The sequence below is a fragment of the Cupressus sempervirens genome, chromosome 7 (genome assembly GCF_028749045.1).
Source record: "Cupressus sempervirens isolate cs-2001-9-10 chromosome 7, ASM2874904v1, whole genome shotgun sequence".
Classification (NCBI taxonomy): Eukaryota; Viridiplantae; Streptophyta; class Pinopsida; order Cupressales; family Cupressaceae; genus Cupressus; species Cupressus sempervirens.
The window spans coordinates 546,517,318-546,536,329 of record NC_143124.1 but is presented as its reverse complement, the minus strand read 5'-3'; the positions used below and the strand labels follow the sequence as shown (position 1 = coordinate 546,536,329).

Here is a 19,012-nt window from a genome sequence, read left to right as displayed (position 1 = left end):
ACAGGGCCGAGCTCCCATGATAAACTGTAGGTGACACTGTTTGGCATCATTTCGGTTAGTTTGAAGCCATTTTCCGAGGGGCATGTTGCTTTATTTCTTACCACAAGCCACAGAGTGAATCGAAAATACCTGCAGAATCGGGTAAAAGGTAGGACAGCAAAGACGTCTCTTTCCTTGTATCACGCTTCCATTGCTGGGACGACATAGAAGAACTTCGGGTGGTATGGAGCTGTCTGTATTAGTAGAGTGAACATGGCTAGGGCCCGTGACTTTCCTTGGATGGCGTACGGGTTGGTAGCAAACGAAAAGTTGTAGACGTGTTGGCATTCGTTAGACTGTAGCCGCACTCGCTTACAGATGCCAGAAGTCATTAGATATCTTTGAAGGGCGGATAGATGGTGATTGATACAGTGCAGGTCAATGTAGCACCAACATAATAGTCAGTTGCGAGTATTCACTTTCAGTAAGGAACCACGACCGAAGGGTTACCCCTCTCCATAATTTTCTAACGCAACATAAATCCTAGGTTACACGCCATCATATTTCAAATCGCCAAGGTGAAACAAGGGAGCACGAGTTGTATCTGGTGTTAAAGGAAACATCTTACATCTTTCTTAGCCGCGGCAGTGAGTGAAGACATTATCGTGAGAGCTGGAGAATTCCAAACGTAGGCTTTGCAAGATTAATACCATTGATCTGTGAAGGCAACCAACTGGATGCTTGGGGTAGATGTGATATATTCCCCACTACAGAACCAGACTAATCTACAAGCCCGGCAATAGGGTCATGGGTCTGTGCCTAACTCTCTCACATAAACAATTCATGCTGTTTGTTATTTCTCAGGCTTACACTGTGTTCAGTCTGAAGCAATACCTCCCCACTGTAGTAAACGTTTTGGGCATGAACCTTGAGATAAAACTCTATCTGATTATTATTTGGTGAAAATCCGGGAGGTTATTGATTATATTTATTCATAATGTCCTGCAATTAGTAAGATCATAACATTTTCACAGTTGCTTATAGAATGAAGGACTGAGTTTAATGTCAAGTGTTTGATGGAATGTCTTAACTAGTTTATAATGATATTAGATAAACTAGCGAAGTTTGTTTCCAGTGTTATCAGTGCATTAATTGGTTGCTTGAGAACTGTTTGATGAAATTCCTCCTCAGCCATACATTCAACACTTGATCTAAATTTAAGCACCAGTTTATTATAGTGGCAAACAAATATCTTCCTTATTGTGGCATCCTCAGCTAGTGGAAAGATTATTTCTTGGAACTTTGAACTGCAGACTCTTCATTATGGCTCTTCCTATTTTAGAAAGATTCTGGATGTGCATCTTAAGATAGCATGAGATATTCTGAGTGGGTAGTCAGCTAAGAGACATGTACAAATTTCATTTCAGCAAGTAGGAGAAACGAATAACTCCAGGCAGATTGCATACTCCCCATGGTTTGAGACCATATTGTTGCCGGCAGCAGGTTGGATGGAAATCAAGAAGGTTGACTAGGTTGTATGCGTGGAGCAGATCAAAGGTTTCAATGACATTTTCCTTGCATAGGTGTGAGGCAAGAAAAAAAGCCCAGTTAAAGATCATCAACCAGCCATATTACCTTGGCATTTTTTTTTTATGCTTTGCAAGCCATACAAACATCAAAGAATGTACACCAAGTGTTTGATCAAATTCCTACAAAAAACATTTAAACTCTCTGTTCAGGTTAGATAGAATTGTGAAGTTTATTACAGCAGTTTGACGAAATACCTTCTACGTTTAGAGTTTAGCAACAATTGGCAGTCAGATTGTAGCTTTAAGTTGACCAAATTATTGGTCAGAAATTGGGAAGTTGTTACAGTGATTGGCATTAAGCTGGAGGCATAATCTTGATCAGTCTTTCAGTACAGGTATAGAAGACGGGAATTGTTGAAGACACAAATCATGGCTACCAGATCTTCAAAAGAATAAGAGTTCAAGGTACACTCGTGATGGGCAAGTCAAAGATCCTTATGAATGTAAAACTGAAGTGAAGAGATTGTACGGTGATTATAACAAATTTTCATCAAAGCTTCAAAAAAAACTTTCTTTCATTGATTATGTGGACCTTCAGCTAGAGCTGCAAAACAAGACAGATATGATAATAAACAAATGCTATGATTTGGCTCAAAATCTCCTTGTAGAGGATAGTTACAGAAATTTGTATAGGGAAGATACCAATCAACTTGATAATAGTACGGATAATATGCAAAATACTAATGATGGCTCAAGTATACTAATGGGTAATTGAGAGACAGAAGTATCTTATGGAGCTGTTTACACTGGTCCTTCTAATGAGCATATTGATGGCCCAGGTAGAAGAGTTGACCAAACCGCCAACGTTGGTAACTCCCCATCTTATTTAGACAGGGAAAACACCATCATCTTATTTGGGGACATGGAAATCAACTTGGATGAATTTTATGATGATACTAGGCTAGAAATTATGTCAAGTTTTAAGGAGGAGCAAATGGACCGCAATGTTGGTAGGATAGATGATATAGTACGCGTTGAGTTAGAGGACATATCTAAAAATGTTGTTCCACTAAGTGATGCAAAATTAGAAAATTCTATGGAGAGCAGCCCACTTGTGTTTGAAGGAGATGGTCAAAAACCATTATCACTCGACTTATTGGATATGATTTTGGTCAAAGAGGACAAGATTGTCCAAGTGTTGACAAGGATGGATGATTCTTCCAATTTGATTGAGGATCTCATGCAGAAGATTGTGATAGAAGAGAGGCATGGGAATGTATGTGGTGTCACAAGTCCTCTTTTACATACTATTTTTGAAACTTTGAAAATGATAAAATATGAGTACTTACAACTATTAATGGATAGAGATCTAGCAATAAAATTTGGAAGGGACAAGGAGAGTAAGGTAGATGAGCTATGCCTTCAATTGAGCTTAACACATTATACTATCTACAAACTTGAAAATCAAACGAGTGGGGCAGCCACTTATGAAGAAGATATCAGTGGTTCAAGGGCACAAGAAATCACACAAATCATTGAAAAAATTCATAAAGTAGGTAGATGTGAAAGCAAACAACATAATTCAATCACGTGTTCCCCGTTTGAGACTTTCTATGATGAAAAGAATTCTATGGATCAGCAAGTTGAGTCTGGAAATTCTAATTTTTATGACTGTACATCTTCACATGAGTGCATGGTTAGTGATACAACCAGTGAGGATAATTCAAAGATTTCAATTAATGGTGAACCATCCTTTTACGAAGACTTTGACATAAGCGAGAGTACTTATGGTGGAGAAGCGAGAGTACTTATGGTGGAGTAGGAAGTTCAGGTTTATCCTTAGCATACTCTGAGGGATTTTTCAGCTTACCCAGAGTTTTATCACCCAACACTTATGAGATGGCCATGGCCTACTTGTTGATTGATGATTTCACTTGTTGGTATAGTCCAACTATTAATAATTTGCCTATGGATGTTAGTAGTACATTTGCTGATTCTATTTGGCCTTTAGGGGTGAATGAGTTATTAGTAGATGAGTGGGGAGAATGTACATTACCCTACGTTCCACATGAGGTGTCTTCATTTTTTATCCAACAACATATTGAAGATAGTGTGAGCATTCATGATGTTGGTGATTCACCAACCACTCCTTCCTTTATCCTTTATCCATAGAAACCACATTAATGTCTATCAAGTATAATTGTACGAGTCATCCATAGAATCATCACGCCTTGAAATATAAAGTCATCATGAATAGTCCACTATAATACATTAGATAAGTACCTCTACACATACACCTAATGCGGTACCACACCCACATAAGCAGAAAGGTAAACATGAGAGGATCTTACAACATCTAACATACTTAACCCAGTAGCTTCTAAGTATCAGCTTAAGGTTGGAATACCTACTTGGTTGTATTAGGGTTACAAAGGGGTCACATAAATAATAGGGTATGGTATCCACCCTAAAATCATGGAAGAGGATTTTGTTGGATGTATTTCCCTCTCTTTCATAGGATCTCTATGTTTGTTATGTATATCTTCTCTATTGCAAACATAATATAAGGCTATTGGTGTTGGAGTTTGATTATGCTCATTCAGAGGTTTCGTTTCAATTGTTTTGATGCATAGCTAATTTCAGACTATCACTTTTTCATCGAAACAATTGTTCCACAAACATTATTTGTTGAATGGTCTACCAATTGACCTCATGAGCACAAATGTATGTAAGAAATAGATCAATATTTTTCCTAATTGACCATCCACACCTCTTTGGCGTACCAATTGCACACCATGATGCAAATGCTAGTATATAAATTTTTTGAAGAACAATGTTTGACAAACTTTTGTGAACCAAGCATTTGAAGCAATGCAAATTACAAACTAGAAAGAAAACATATGAAAAGTTAGTTGCATTTCTCGTGAATACTGTCATCTTTGCTAAAAACCCTACTCGTGTGGCGAAAACCTAAACAAAGTGGCATCTATTTACATTGTTGTAAATTTAATGATGGTGTTTTTGACAAGAAAAATTGAAAAATTTGCAAGTTTTTTCATAGAAAGTGACATGTTTTTGGGGTTTGACTTGGTGATGAGTAATGGCATGAGAAACTTGCCATATCACTAGCAACACAAGTACTTGTGTTTTGACAAGCTTTTTGTCTTTTTTTAGCTATGGTGCTTACCACTGGAAGGGGTTTTCCATCAACAATGAATGCTTCATTGTATGGCTATGCCATTAGATGGTTGTTCAACCAAAATGTTAAGTATGAGAGCAAATGGTTGAAAACTCAAACCACCCACCTTTGCATGTAACTATCTAGAAACGTTATCTTCACCCTTAGGTATTACAAATATCATTGTTTATGAATGGTATAGGGGCATCTATAGATGAGAACAAAGATGTAAATAACTAAAATAAGTGATTCAAAATTTTATTGAGTGGAAGTACTATGTAAATTTTTGTTTATTTCTCCTTTGGATATCACTCGAAAGTCATTGGGAGACTCTAGTATAGGGAGGTATGCCTTGCATGTCTCGTTATAGCCAAATCTTTGGTGAGTATGGTTATATAAAACATAGCTAGACCCTTGATCACTTACATGGTACCCTGATTTGAAGTGGCATCCACATTCTCGTCCCATAATTGTACCCATATCTCAAGTGATTATTATGTCCATTCTATGAAGTAACGCTTGATGCTAGGTTTTATCATTAGTATGCCCCTTCCTACTTTGTTATATGTATCTAATCTTATTCATGAAGTTGTCTCATGTAGGCACAAGAGCTTATAGGGAAATTCTAGAGCTACTAGATTAGGTACATCCTATCACCTGATTAAAACCATCACCCTCTGGTTACAATAGATCCTTGTACACTCCATTGATAAACTATCCTAATACATGTGTCCTGGCACCATAGATCTTCTTTTGACCATCAAGAATAGAAAATTGGGTCATGAAAATTCACTATCGATTTTTCATTCCTTACATTGAAAAGGTCATCTATGTTGGTTGATTGGATAGGCTGTAGAGAAAGTACCTTGTTTCTACCTAGGACTTTCCAACATAACCTCATTACCCATTGATATCTTCCCAGAACATTATCAAATCGTCAATAGGCGTTGACAATAAATAGTGTCTTAGGATGTATCCCGTTAGTGTATCAGGATGTATCCCGTTAGTGTATTAGGATGCATTCCGTCTATATCAGGATCAAAGTAACAAGAATCGGAATCGGCAAGGCCGAATCGAATCGTGAATCGGCAATGAATCGGCGATGAATCGGCAAATTTGAAAAAACCCTTTAAATTTAAAGATTTTAACAATTTAAAACTTATTTCATGCACCCTTTATTGAATATAACTTAAACACACTATAACATCATCAAATAGAAGTTAAAACTTAACATACATAAACATGGAACATAAAATCCATCACATATGTAACTATGTTATCTAAAATGCAAATTGTAGGCTAGCTGAAGTAAATAGAAATCAAATGATCACAATGATTTAAATCATAGAATGTATGTAAGATGATCCATAAGACATCAAATCATAAATGTATGTAAGAATCTAAGATGAAGATCCATGAAAGTTTGAAACATATGTCTATCAATGATTCAGTATCAATATCTGTAAACAAAATATAAAAACAAGGCTCCAGCTCAAGCCTCAGACTCATAGTCATCGTCATCATCCTCAACATCATCCTGAAGCTCGGCTGCAGCCTCAGCCTCAGCCTCTGAGTATCCAGTCTGCCTAGTAGCAAGGCGTCTAATGTAGGTCCTAGAGGACTGCCGAGCCATATCTCCCGCATGTAAGATGGGCTCATGAACGTCGCTAGGGCCTGTGCCTGTGCGTGCATGTGTGCGTCTACCAATGCCTGAAGAATGTGCTTTAGCTGCCTCAGCCTCTATATCCACCTGGTCAACCCACACACGGTCTTCCTCAGTGAAGACTGGATCCACAACCTCTGTGAGCCACTCTGATTCTGGATCAATCTCCTCCAGAATGATCGGAGAGGAGTCAGTGCCCAAAATCTGTCTGATCCTAAGACGGAGGTTGTAATGAACAAAGACAATATCATTCAACTTCTGCACTGTCAACCTGTTTCTCCTCTTCGAATGGATGTGCTCGAACATGGACCAACTGCGCTCACATCCAGAAGCGCTGCTTGGCTGACTCAGAATACGAATGGCAATTTTTTGAAGTTTTGGGGTTGTGGCCCCAAACATTTGCCACCATCTGTCTGCAATAAGGGAAAAATTGAAAATAGAAACAATTAGTCTCATTTACAAATTACAAGTTAACTCTAAAATTACATAATCAACTTTAAGATTAGAATCTAGATTCATGAACATTGAATATATTATTTAATTTTTACCTGGCTGTAGTGTTGTCTGAGCATTTATGGCCATCCTGCCAGAGAAAAGTGGCCCCTCTTTATTGTTGAATTGGTCTAGCTCAACAATCGCAGCAGCGCTATCTTCATCGCTACTCAACCTCTGAATCACTGTGTATAAGCCAGTGAGAACCTCCGCATCCGCCTTGAACTCAGGACGGAAACGATATGCCGAATTCAAAAAGTAAGCTGCTGCATGGATGGGTCGATGGAGCTGATTCTGCCATCTCCTATCGATGATGTCCCAAATAGGGCCATACCTCTCCTGCACTCCTGCATATTGGGCTCTGATGGCCTCCTTGGCCCTATCCATGCCCTCATAAATGTAGCCCATAGAGGGCTTCTCCCCATCAGCAGTTCGTAGCAAAGCTACAAGGGGCTCAGTGACCTACATATAAAGTAAAACAAAAAACTTGAGTCAAAACTTAAATATAAAATAATATAACTTAAAGTAAAAGTAAAATACTAAATGTTAAATTGCAATAAATTTACCTGCAAGATTTCTCTAGCGGGTTTCCAAAAACCATCCTCATCAAATATGCAATCCGCCACATCTATCCCTACAGTGGTCGTAGCATAGGAAGAGGAAATCCGCTCCCGCCCAACAAACATGCTCCTCAATTCATCCCTTGATGTCAACAAGGACTGCAAGGTGATGAAATTCGAGGCAAACCTCGTGATACCTGGGCGAGCTAACTCTTTGCCTTCTGTGTACTTCCTCATTGTGCTAAGGACAAATGAATGATTATAAATGGATTTTCATATGTTTTTTGCCCTTTCCACACATGACTTGACAAACTCAAGTTTGCCAATTTCCTCCAACATGAGGTCAATACAATGTGCCGCACAAGGGGACCAAAATATGGTGGGGTGCCTCTCCATCAAAAGTTTACCTACAACAATTTTAAGTCAATTAGAAATTCAAATTTCAAAATTCAAATAAATTTATTTTCAAAACTTGAAAAGTTAAAAGTTTACCTGCAGCAACATAACTTGCTGCATTATCTGTCACCACCTGGATCACATTTTGTTCTCTCACCTCTGCTATGACTTCCTCAATAGCCTCACATAAGTATGTGGCATTTTTTACATGTGCGGAAGCATCAATGGATTTGATGAACATAATATATCCTACAAGTAACAAAACAACGAATTAGAATATTAAAATTAAATGGATCATCAACAAATTAGCATTCAACAAATCAAAATTTACAATTATGTATGCAGGAAAGTAGAATGATCAATTACCTCCACAGGATACAAGAAAATTAAGGAGTGTTCTATTCCTCCTATCTGTCCAACCATCAGTCATGATGGTGCAACCCTTTGCAATCCACTCCTTTTGGTTCTCCTCGAGCTCAACCCTCATGTCCTCTACCATCTCATCCAAGAGGTATCCGCTCAACTCAGCCTCAGTTGGGGCTTTAAACCCCGGACCACAAATAGCAACCGCATCTATCATGTTCTGCCAATAAGGAGCCCTGTCACAAATAAAAATTTAGATGTCAAAGACTCAAATTATAAAACAAGTAAATATAATTAAAGTTTTACTTTTACTTTTAATTTTAACTTTAAAGAAAACAACGAAAAAAGAATCAATTACCTGGCTGCAATAAATGGAATGTTGCAAAAGTACCAAAATTTGCATATCTCCTTTCTGGCAGCATCATGAATTTCCTTGTTCAAACCCATGCCCTCAAGCGTGGGTTGGGAACCAGGAGTAGTGCGGGGCGCAAAGTAACTATCCATTCTGTTTTTTCGCACTCTAGGCTGCAATAGGTTGGTGTGGGACTCTGTCTCAGTATGTGACCGACTAGCACTAGCACGAGCAGAAGAACTAGGATAAAAAGGAGGCCTAGAAGAACCCTTTTCAACACAACCTACAGATGCAGAAGCTGATGCAGATGCAGATGTGGATGCGGCTGTAGATGCGGATGCGGGAACATGGGAGCCAATACCCCTTAACCCTTCAAGTTGCATTTTCCTATTGGCTTTGTCTTTTTCAATTTTTTCTAATGCCATTAAGCAAGTGCGTTTTGCCTCAGGAGTTTGGTGAGTGCAAATTGTAACATCGTGTCCAGGTATAGCAGCAATGTGGTATTTCAATCTATAAATACCCCCAGAAGTTATTTTTTCTTTACAAAAAATACATTTTGTTTGATATTTGGTTCTTCCAGGAAACTCTTCGTTATATTTCCAACATTCATCTTTTCTACCCATTGCGAATTTGCAAAAAATGAAAGCAAAGGCTGCTGCAATAAAAATTTATATGTAAAATATCAAAGTTTGAAGCTAATAAAAGCTACAAAACAACAAACCCTAGTTTGCAACTTAGTAAAAATAAAGAACATTCAAGATCTAAACTAAAAATCTTGAAAACTATAAAAAATTTAACAAAAAATGCATAATACACTAACATGCAAAAAAAAAAAGAGCACTTACCTCTTGCAAATGAGTTGAGGAGTGTTGAGATTGGCTCCCTAATGCTCCCAATGCAATTGATGGCCTCCCCAAATGGATTGCTGATCTCTTTTGTGCTCTTTCTTCTTGCCGGTTAGAAACCTATGGCTTTTCTTTTCTCTTCTTCTCTCTCACTTTTTCTCTCTTCTACTCATGTTAAACAAATAGAAGGCCCTTTAGGGTTATAACAAAGAGAATAGGTCAAAAACAAAGTAAAAAAAACAAGCAATTTTTTTAAATTTTACAACTCTATACTTTATTGGCCGCGGGCGATTCATGCCGATTTTTCCAGGCAATTCATGCGATTTTTTGGATGAATCGCCTGAATCGGCGATTCAGGCGATTCACCTGAAGAAATTGGCAATGGCGATTTCCGACTCCAAAAAAATTGCCATTGCTGAATCTAATCGTTGAATCGCCGATTCAGGCGATTTTATGGCGATTCTCGTTACTCTGATCAGGATGCACTCTGTCTGTATCGGGATGTATGCTGTCAGGCCGATAGGGTGTGTATGTGTATCGAGAATGTTTTGTCGGTATCGGGAAGGTTCTACTATTGTAGCCGACATGTTGTATGTGGCCGACGGATACCTTCGGGAAGGTTCCTCGGATAGTATTTATATCCCCCTTCGGGATCGTTGTAATCATCATAGTATTAGAAGCATAATGTAATATCTTGGCGTATGCGAATATAATGAGTACTGCTATTCTTATTTGCTGCTCTCATCTATTATCTGTATACATTATTTTCTTTACCCAGTACGGTAAACATTTGGCGCCGTTGCCCAATGGACTTGGAAAGACAGGTGAATGAAGAGTAATGCCGAATCAGCTGAACAAGAATAAGAACAAGCTGAAGGAAAAGGATGAAATACACATAGCACAAGGAAATCTAATTTTGGCACAGCAAGCCGAACATAGGAGGTTTCAGAAGACTGCCGACGGACACAGAAGCGCGGAGGAATTGTTGGAAGAGACTCGATAGCGGGTGGAATTGGTGGAAGAAGCAAGGGAGGAGTTTTTGAATTTGTATTCACCAAGGGAAGAGAATCCAGACGGAAGAGAACCGACTCGCACAGTTCGGAGTGCTGAGGGAGCAAGAGTGTGGAGTGACCTCTTTGTCCACGATACACTTCCAAAAGGGACAGATTCGTTGAATGGAGACCTTTCTTCACCAAACAGCGTCAGCATCGGGATACCAAGCGTCAGTGTCGGGATACCAAGCGTCGGTGTCAGAATGGTAGGACCAAAGGAGAAGGTGCCTAAATTTGATGGTGATGGAGCAGCTAATCCCATCCGACATTGTAAAACCTGTGAAACGATTTTGAGGGCCAATGGCATAACGGATACAAACGAATGGATGAGGCAATTTCCGGCAACCCTACAGGGGGTGGCAATTGATTGGTTTACTGATACTGATCCACAAAAGTTAAACAGTTGGGATAACATTAAAAAGGAGATATCGCAAAATTTCAACTCTTGCGCGACGATAATGAAATTGTAGCGGATATTCAATACTAAGGAGGGGAAGAATGAAACAGTCCGAGTCTTCGCGAGGAAGTTGAAGGACTTGATCAATAAGATGGAGAATAAGCCGGCTTATGGGTTACAAAAAAGATGGTTCATTGAAGGCCTGCACTCAAAGCTGCGGAAGAAGATGAAGATCGTGCCACCATCGATATACACTAAAGCGTACAACCGGGCAATGAACCTAGAAAGTGAGCAGAAGATCGCGAAGAAGAAGAAGAATAGTTCATCCAATTCAAATGACGACGCGTCTTCAGGAGAAGATAGTAGCGATGATGAAGGCAGCAGCAAGAAGGTCCGCGCCCTCCAAAAGGACATGATTCAGATGATGGAGTTCAAGAACATGAACAAGAAGACTAAGGGCAATGAGCTATGGTGCACGGAGTGCAAGAAAGAAGACCATACGAAGGGATCCTGCCCGAAAGATCAATTTTGTGAAATTTGCTAGATTATGGGACATTCGATAAAGGAATGCCCTTTCAACCTGAAAACAAGAACACTGCAGCAAGTGTTCCTGACATAGGAAGCGTCCGCGTCTGGAGGGAGTGGGAACAATAGTACAGAGGGTGACACGTTAGGAGGATACATAAATAATCAGTGTGGTCAAAACAACAACAACAATAGTGGCAACAACAATAATGGTGGGAGGAATCGAATCTAGTATGATGCGAATAGCCGGCCGATAGTTCAGTGCCACGCATGCAATCTGTGGGGTCACTTCACCCGAGAGTGCACAACGGTGAACACACCGAAGTTGTTATGTAGATGGTGCGGACTTGGCGATCATGACGATGCTAAATGCCCGAAGTCTGGAGTAAACTTGATTATTGCCGGGATGGATGAAGAAGAGGGTCTGGCCATCACGCGGAAGCAAGCGAAAGTGTACTCGGATCTGACAGAAGAAAAGAAGAGACTGGAGGAAGCATGGGCAGAGATTCAGAAAGCAACGCAGGCAAAAACGACACACTTGAAGGACACGCCTGGTACCTCCATACGGAACTACGCAGAATAAAACATCGTACGACAAATATTGCAAGCTGAGGTACCCGTCAGGATAAATGATCTATTACTCACTATGCCTCAACTCCGTACGACACTCACGAATATAGTTCTGATTACTAAGCAACCAACAGAACAAGAAAAGGAGAAACAAGGGGGCGCAAATGCGGAAGACTCGATGTTGTTAGCTCTTTCATCCGGACACTATCCGGTGGTTGTCAAAATGGGCATTCTCGGGACTGTGCTGACAGACACGATTGTGAACGGAGGGTTTGGTGTCTATGTGCTACCAGAGGATACCTGGAAAAAGTTGGGACAGTCGACATTGTGGCCACCTACCTTCCAGTTGCTAACAATTGACCAACATGGAATCAAGCCATTGGGAATCCTGACAGCCCAACCAGTGACAATTGGAACACAACCGTTCCTGTTGGATTTCGTTGTGATCCCATTGAAGTGAAAAGGATACGATGCCATTCTGAGCCGGGGGTGGTTGATACAAGCCAAGGCGAAACACGATTGGAAAAAAAATACTTTATCACTTGAAAGAAAAGGGCGGAAATACGTCATTGATCTACACACAAATGGTAGGTGAGGAGGCAAAACGTCGTCGGATTCTGAAGGCGAAGGTGGAGAGGATGACGAGGGGAAGAAGAGAATGGAACCTGATGAAGAGGGAGTATTGAGATTGGAAGGAGGGTCGAGTGAGGACGATCTGGACTCGTTGAATGGCCTTTTTCACTGGCAGATGGAGGATTACGAGCTCTTTCCGAGCTGTAATATGTTAAGGGTCGATGAAGATAAGAAAGAAGAAGGAAATGAATGTCCGAAGGAATATAGAGAAGCAGAAGAAGGAAAGGCGGTTACGGCTGAAGCTGAAGGGAAGAACAAACAGTATGAACCTAGAAGAAGGGAAGATTCCACCGTATGACCGCGTAGAAAGAAAGTGTTATGTTGAACCACAGATATAGCAGAAAGGTGCCGGCAGCAAGGAAGACATCATTCGGTCTGCACCGGAAACAAAGAGGAAGGGTTCAATAAAAGTTGCAGCAGTACGGAGTGGAGGTGTTATTGATGGCCATAAGGGGCAGCTGACGGAGTCCATGGTACCGAGCTTTGGCAACAAACTGGGTGATATGGAAAACTGGATGGAGAGATCGTGTACCTTAAATAAACTTGATGAGCGACGATTGCAGGCATGAGGGGCCATAGAGGTGACACAGAATAGGCACAAAGCATGGCATGATAGACACCAGAAATTGAACAAGTTCCAACCGGGGCAGTTGGTGTTGAAGTATGACGGATGGAATGAGATCAAACCAGGCAAGTTCCAAGTGAAAAGGGTCAGGCTGTACCAGATTCGGGAAGTGGATGATAATGGAGCAATAAAACTATGGATGCTAGACAGAAAGGAAGTGGCCGACGTAGTGAATAGGTCGAAGTTGAATGTCTACCATGAAAGAAGTAATGCACCTCCGTGGACTTACAACTGAGAAATGACTGTAAATACTGTATATATGTAAATATTGTATAGAGTTATTTTAAAAAAAAGGAAAAAAAAAAGGGAAAAGCATCGTACAGTCAATTGACCATACGGCTTTGTGAAGGAGCAACAAACACCGTACGGTGGAAAGGTTGCATCACTATTCGGCAACATACTTATACCACTGTACAGCTTGGAATTGGAAATAAGTCCTGTATGGCTTCCATTCTATTAAACAAGTCATTTGTTCCTGAAGCATTGAAGGCATTCGTCATTGTACAGACACAATTGGAGTACAAATTGACACCGTACGCTGTTTCCAGTCAATCACCGTACGGCTCCAAGTTGTAACTCAGTTAGTCCTAGTATATCACTATACGGCATGGTGTTTGCATAGTATTCTAAATTATGCTACCATACGGCATGAAGGTGTTACCATACGACATTTCCTAAGGCAAGCGTGTACTGTACGGCGTTCTAGGATAATTAGCATTCACTGTACAGCATGATCCCTTCACATTTTGAGCAAGATATAAGGCATATCGTTGTACGGTCTTCCACAAGCTATAATGCCGTATGACCTCGATTGTAGGTGCCATAGTGTGCATTGTCAATGGCGTACGGTGTTAGAAGTTAAAATGCAGGACTAAGCGTATGGTGGTCATGGGTTTCAAAGGCTGAAGTACGGTGTTCAGTAAGGAAGAAATGAAGAGGAAGTGAAGCATACGACATTACAGAGTCCTTCAGGAAGACGGTATGACCATGGCAGAAGCAATCCATTGCATAGCTGTACATTGGCAACGAGGTTGTAAGACCACCTTACAGATCCAGAAGAAGGGTGACAGGAGGGTTTCTAAAAAAAAAAAAAACGTCGAAAAATCATGAATGTCCAGAATGAGTATCGGATGATGCCAAAGGGAAGGGAAAGCATCAGTGGTTGCCAGAAATATTGTGGGATTAGAAGAAATTGCAAAAATAGTGTGTTCCATGCATTTTTGTGTGGGTTTCAGAGTGCTAATTTGGTCTTGGTGGCAAGGGGGGGCATTGCCCCTCGACCCCACCCTGTATCTGGGGCGTTGCCCCTCGACCCTGCTAGGGGCGCTACCCCCTAGACCCCCAGTCGTTGCGGATATCAGTTGTGGGAAGTATGACCAGTGGATGGGACCTGGAGCTACTACAGGCATGGAGTGTCTGTGTACCAGAGCAAGCCTTTCGAGAAGGGTGATATGCTTTGAGGCATTTGGAGCAGGTGTTGGCTGTGAAGCTGTCTTGGTGGATGCATGGAGAGCTCGGGAGGAGTTGATCATCCAGTTGAAGGCAGTATAGCGACACCTGGCTTAGTGGACCCAAAGTTGGAAGCAGAGAAAGCGACACAGGTGGCTATCAAGGTCAGTTTGACTAAGGAGACAGTGGCTACAGATGCAATGTGGGTTGGAGACCAATTTGGTTTAGGCACGGAACGAATGTGAAAATGATGTGACAGAAGCAGATCCATCTTGTTGTAGTTAGTTGTTGAGTTTTGTTGTGTGGTCGTCAGGAAACGACTTTTCTTTTTTGGGGGGATGATGTCGACAGTAAATAGTGTATCATGATGTATCCTGTTAGTGTATCAAGATGTATCTCGTTAGTGTATCAAGATGCATTCCGTCTATATCAGGATGCACTCTGTTTGTATCGGGATGTATGCTGTCTCGCCGACAGGCTGTGTATGTGTATCGGGAATGTTCTGTCGGTATCGGGAAGGTTCTACTATTGTAGCCGACATGTTGTATGTGGCCGACAAATACCTTCGGGAAGGTTTCTCGGATAGTATTTATATCCCCCTTCGGGATCATTATAATCATCATAGTATCAAAAGCATAATGTAATATCTTGGCGTATGCGAATATAATAAGGAGTATTGCTATTCTTAACGGCTGTTCTCATCTATTGTCTGTATGCATTATTTTCAGCATAATGTAATATCTTGGTGTATGTGAATATAATGAGTACTCCTATTCTTATCCGCTGTTCTCATCTATTCTCTATATGCATTATTTTCTTTACCCAGTACGGTAAACAATAGGATCTTTTAATTTAGGTGCTATTAGTTGTTCAAGCTTGAGGCTTGTACACATGTTGGAACAATGTATTCTAGTCTTGGTTTCCTATGATATTCATCAACTTCTTGTCCCATCAAGGTATAATAACCCTGATTGGTTATAGCTTGACAAAGTCTAATTTTCTTGATTATTTAATTGTCTGACATTTCATCAAACACTTTGCAGGTGATCTCAATAACACTAAAATAACTCAGAACCAACTCTGCTGCATAGCTGATGGATTGCAAATGAATACATCCTTCTTTGTGTTTTGCATTTTGAATTTTAGATAATAATGATAATGGAAAATTATTGTAATGCAAATAATTTATTGTAAGAAATAACAAATTCTTTTAAACCCAATTCTGATTTATAACAAACTCTTTTTAACTCAATTTTGATTTCCTTGCACAAATGTCAATTCTATAACTGTGATTACATAAATTAAACACCAATAGCATTTGGAACCTGGACGAAATGTAGGATAATAATGCAATGATAGCCCAGCTCCCAAGTGATCCTCAGTACCCACATTAGGAAGTTTATAATGCAACTAGTGCCTTATAAACAGATCACAGCCTGCATCAGGTTATGTGGCCTTAAACACAAAACATGCAGGCTGCTTCCAATTAGCCTTTGATGCTGGAAATGGTGACCAAGCAGCTACCAATTTGCCTGCTCCTGTAGCAGGCTCACCTCAATGTTTGAATGGGCAATTAATTCCAATAACCAGGCCTAAAATTATACTGGAAATGGCACTAGAACAGTACCAGGGATTTGCAGCTGATTCATGCCACCAAACAAGGTTCTGGACTGAATGTAATTACATTTAGCAACATTTGAATTCCTTACCAGAGGCAACACCTTGTAACGTAGATAATTTCAAACACCAGTATGCAGAAATTTGGATGTTATGAATGCAGCAAGAACTCACGCTAGGACAGTGATATTAATGTTAGATCCTAGTCACAAAATGCAGATTGAAATTTAGCAGAAATTATCTTCCAAACCACAGCAAAAACAGTAATGAAAGACTCCCCAGACCAATTCACAAGTACTTCCAGAATACACCAGCTCAGTTAATTCTCCTAGCTACAGGAAACACAGTAAGGAGAATACACAAAAATTCATAGTATAGGCAAAATCACTATACCTCAGCAGTGATATGTACACAAATACCAGAACAATTCTCCACAATACCTTAGCTGTGGGAATTACTCAGTATTTCTCAGCTCCAAACCCTTATACCTCAGCAAGGGCATCAAATTCAGAATCTCAAAAAAGACACAAAGGCAACAAAAGTGAATAAATATTCAAGCATGCTTTTTCCAGTGAAATGAGCTCATATTTATAATCCCTTGTTGACAAAAGTTTTCCAAAAGAACTCAACTTTAAAACTGCCAAAGTTTCCCAAAAGAACTCAGCTCTTGAAACTTTCTTTAACAACTCTTTTAGTAACATTTAATACTTCGCTTAGGCATATAACTAATTAAATAAATGCCCCCCTCCAATGATGACTCAACCCTCAAGTGAAGTTATAAAGTTAAAATATAACTTTATAATAAACCATTTCATAATTTAATAATAATTTGACCACTAAAAAATATAATAACTCCCAAAATGCTCATCATTTAAATATGTTCTCTGAAATAGGAGCCATACCTATTATTTCTCCATGTGATCAAATGCACTTTCCAAAAATAGAAATAGTCCATCTCAATCAATATCTAACTTACTGCAAATAGTAACTATGCAAATTTAAGCCCAAATTAAGTCCAATCCTAGCCACACGAAGACCAACCTATAATTTACTGAATTGTGGAGAAGACAAGACCCTCCAAGCCAAGCCACTGCATCAGAAGACCCTCTGTTCACAATAATTAGCCTACGAAGATCACAATAATAGACTAATCTCTCAAACTCTGATGCTGGCAAAAAAAGGGACATTACATGAGGGGTCCATTCCATCAAATAACTATGTGGAATGCAATTGTATCATGTAATTTGGGGTTGAAATCTAGGTTTAGCTTCTCTAGTTTTTCTGACATTTAGTGTTGGGTATTTGTTTTCTTGTCAACATTTATGATTCTTTTTACTTTAATTATTTTATAATAAACTGGATGTACTTTGTAAGCTTAAAGACTTCCGTAGCCTTTTTATAGACATTCACCCCTTGCTATGAATGCCTATGGTTTCGCAGTCCTCCCTTGCTAAGAATGTCTATGTTTCTTACAGCTACTTTTTCCCATAAATGTAGTTCTTGTTATAACTTACGTGTATTTATTTCATTATGAGTAAATATGACCAAATCATTGCTGGGAATGATCTACAAAAATCATATTCTATGCATGTCCCTCTTGTGACCATATGATATTTTACTTATGTAGGCTATTCATCTAAATTTAGCATTTCTTTTATGCTTACAACAAAATCAGCTCGCTAATTGCAAAGAGGTCCTCAAAATAATTGGCAGTTTGCTATATGTTAAAATTACAACATTTTACTAGAACGTGCATGAGAAGTTCAACAAATAATATATTTCATCATTTCTGAATTCAGATTATTTGTGTAATTGTTTGTATAGATTAAAGTATTTCTTCTGTTTAGATATTTCCTTAGTGATCATTGTCTTTGCATTGCAGGAGCTTACATCAGAGAACATTCCTATTGAAAAGGTTCACTTATACTTTTCACCTTTTACTCGGACAAGGCAAACAACAGAAGCTGTTGCGAGTGTGTTGAACATACCTTTTGATAGTTCTCAAATAAAGGTAATCATGAATCTAAATTACCTTAAGAGAATCATTTAGTGCAACTTTTGCCTTGAAGTGGGATATTCTGCAGAATTTTATGAGTTTCATTTGGGCTTGAGGGCATGACTCACTAATGGCAGAGAAAATTATAAGTGGCATCGATTCAATTTCTACTAGGATTGTTTCTACAAATAGATTGCTAATTATACATTCTGTAACAGAGGGAAGTTTGTTCTGAACATACAAGCCTGAAGGCATTAGATGCATATAGAAATAATGTTATAAAAAAGCCTATGTTATGTTAAAATGTGTGGTGCAGTTTATACATTGCCAGCAATCAAAGGATGAAGTATTGACTGTGGAACATAGAATAATATGTAAATATAAAATAAGGGCTTTATGGTATGGCAAGGAAGCAAATCAAAACATTAATTCAGTATTATTGGTTAAATAAATTATATTCCTAGGAGGGGCATTACAATGAGGGTTGATATCCTGTGGACATGAACTAGTTAGGGAAGCTAACATATCCAACATTGGGTCCAATGATGCACAATAAATATATCGAAACAAAAATTGAATAAGAATCTAGAGGGCGAGGATATGTCGATTTCCTAAGAGAACAAGGACTCTCAAGAAGAAATATAGTATAATCTCAACAAACCAAGATCACATCCACTTATTATATTTTAAGGTCCATGTACTCTATTATGGATAGTCTTGGAGATTATTCAGAGATACAAATTTTATCATGGAAAATTAAGTTAATCAAGAGATGATCCAAGTCATTCTTG

At 39.3% G+C, this 19,012-nt stretch overlaps 2 protein-coding genes across 3 annotated transcripts in view; one reads left to right on the top strand and one right to left on the bottom strand.

The window, feature by feature from the left end:
* Nucleotides 1-19,012, top strand: part of LOC149547931 (Phosphoglycerate mutase family protein) — a 245,922-nt gene that overhangs the window by 85,208 nt on the left and 141,702 nt on the right. For both annotated transcript variants that reach the window (XM_089791971.1, XM_089791972.1), the window contains exon 3: nt 18,108-18,236. In XM_089791971.1, the coding sequence (XP_089648097.1) occupies nt 18,108-18,236 (129 nt within the window). The remainder of the gene's footprint in view (nt 1-18,107; nt 18,237-19,012) is intronic.
* LOC149547932 (uncharacterized) lies at nt 6,002-7,652 on the bottom strand. Its single transcript, XM_089794815.1, has 2 exons — nt 6,898-7,652; nt 6,002-6,762 (listed from the first exon to the last, which is right to left on the bottom strand). Exons 1-2 carry the CDS (start codon nt 7,247-7,249, stop codon nt 6,179-6,181), a joined length of 936 nt encoding a protein of 311 aa, XP_089650941.1. The 5' UTR covers nt 7,250-7,652; the 3' UTR covers nt 6,002-6,178.